Below are 1,348 nucleotides of genomic sequence, written 5' to 3'. Positions count from 1 at the left end.
GTAAGTAGATTACAAGAAGGATCCATGGCCCATATTAAATTCTATTTTGAATGAGTTTCCAAAATCATTCCACTGAATAATCCATGTAAACAATTGATTCAATCTTCGGTTCCCCTCAGCTCCAACCCTCAATATTACTTCGTTTTCTTCATGTCCCTTACCAGGTATTTCCTAGTTTAATTGCCAGGGAAAGACAAGTAGGTAAAGTGAAGGTTTAGGGTGAGCCAGATTTTATTCTCATCTGTGCATAGGCCATGTGGTCTATACACACAAGAAACGCTACTTCCTGTTTGGGGGAGTAGCATCAGAACTCAAGAATTTAGTGTATACACTGTACAGCACTCAGATACTGAGTTCTGAGCTTGAAGCAGAACAAAACACATTTGTGTAGAGGAATATATGCCACATGCCACTCTCCAGCCTACTGTGGATGTTCATGGCGCTCATCTACTCCGGTAAGGAAGGTTCCAAATGTGGGTAAGAATGTTAAGGATGAAAGGATTGCACACAGCATATGGTACTTTGCATGGACTTAAGGAAAGGGAATTGGAGAAAAGCAAGTATACTGAAATGTCAGTCTGGTTTGTGATTGGGTCCTCAATTAGTCTAATTCTTATGATATTTTATTCAGTACTCCAGAGGATCAGTTCTGTCCTCTGATATTTCCCACAGGATCCATCGTAGCCCAGAAAGTTACTCAAGTCAATTCAGCTACATCTGCGCAAGAGGGGGAGACCGTCACTCTGGACTGTCTGTATGAAACAAGTGAGACAGTATACGTTATTTTGTGGTACAAGCAACTTCCCAGTGGCAAGATCATTTTTCTTATTCATCAGAGTTCTTCTGGCGAGAACGCAAAGAAAGGCCGCTACTCTATAAAATTCCAAAAAGAAAAAAAATCTATCGGCCTCATCATTTCAACCTTACAGCTAGAAGACTCAGCAAAGTATTTCTGTGCTCTCAGGGAACGCACAGTGTTTGAAGTGATAGTAAAAGCTGAACAAAAACCCCAGAGCTGAATAATGGAGCACTCCCTGTACAGGGTCTGAGCTGAAGTGCACACCTGCAGATCCCAGACAAAAAATGGTAGTGACTGTGGTTGCTTCATATGTGGTCTGGATCAGAGATATCATTGTAAGTAAAAGCTCCCTATAGCTCATTTGGAAACAGGTGTCCGGAGTAACATTTTTCAAATACATTCTCGATCTTGAATTTCTGACTTAAAATAGATCAGACAGAACATGTGTCAAGTTGTCTAATCCTAAAAAAAAACAGTCCTATAATAATTTAATTAAGGAGGCAGTTTCACTTAAAGACATTCACAGTACAAAACTGGGTCTTTTATATC

At 40.1% G+C, this 1,348-nt stretch overlaps 1 gene segment (V, D, J or C); it reads left to right on the top strand.

The window, feature by feature from the left end:
- The first annotated feature begins 297 nt into the window (after positions 1 to 297).
- Positions 298 to 1,019, top strand: LOC101355503 (T-cell receptor alpha chain V region HPB-MLT-like). The segment is given in 2 exon segments: positions 298 to 455; positions 673 to 1,019. Coding segments are annotated over 2 exon segments (396 nt in total).
- Positions 1,020 to 1,348: the final 329 nt, after the last annotated feature.

This window comes from Trichechus manatus, unplaced genomic scaffold, assembly GCF_000243295.1.
Source record: "Trichechus manatus latirostris isolate Lorelei unplaced genomic scaffold, TriManLat1.0 scaffold00268, whole genome shotgun sequence".
Classification (NCBI taxonomy): Eukaryota; Metazoa; Chordata; class Mammalia; order Sirenia; family Trichechidae; genus Trichechus; species Trichechus manatus.
The sequence above is the reverse complement of the archived record's forward strand: the minus strand, read 5'-3'. Positions and strand labels throughout refer to the sequence as shown.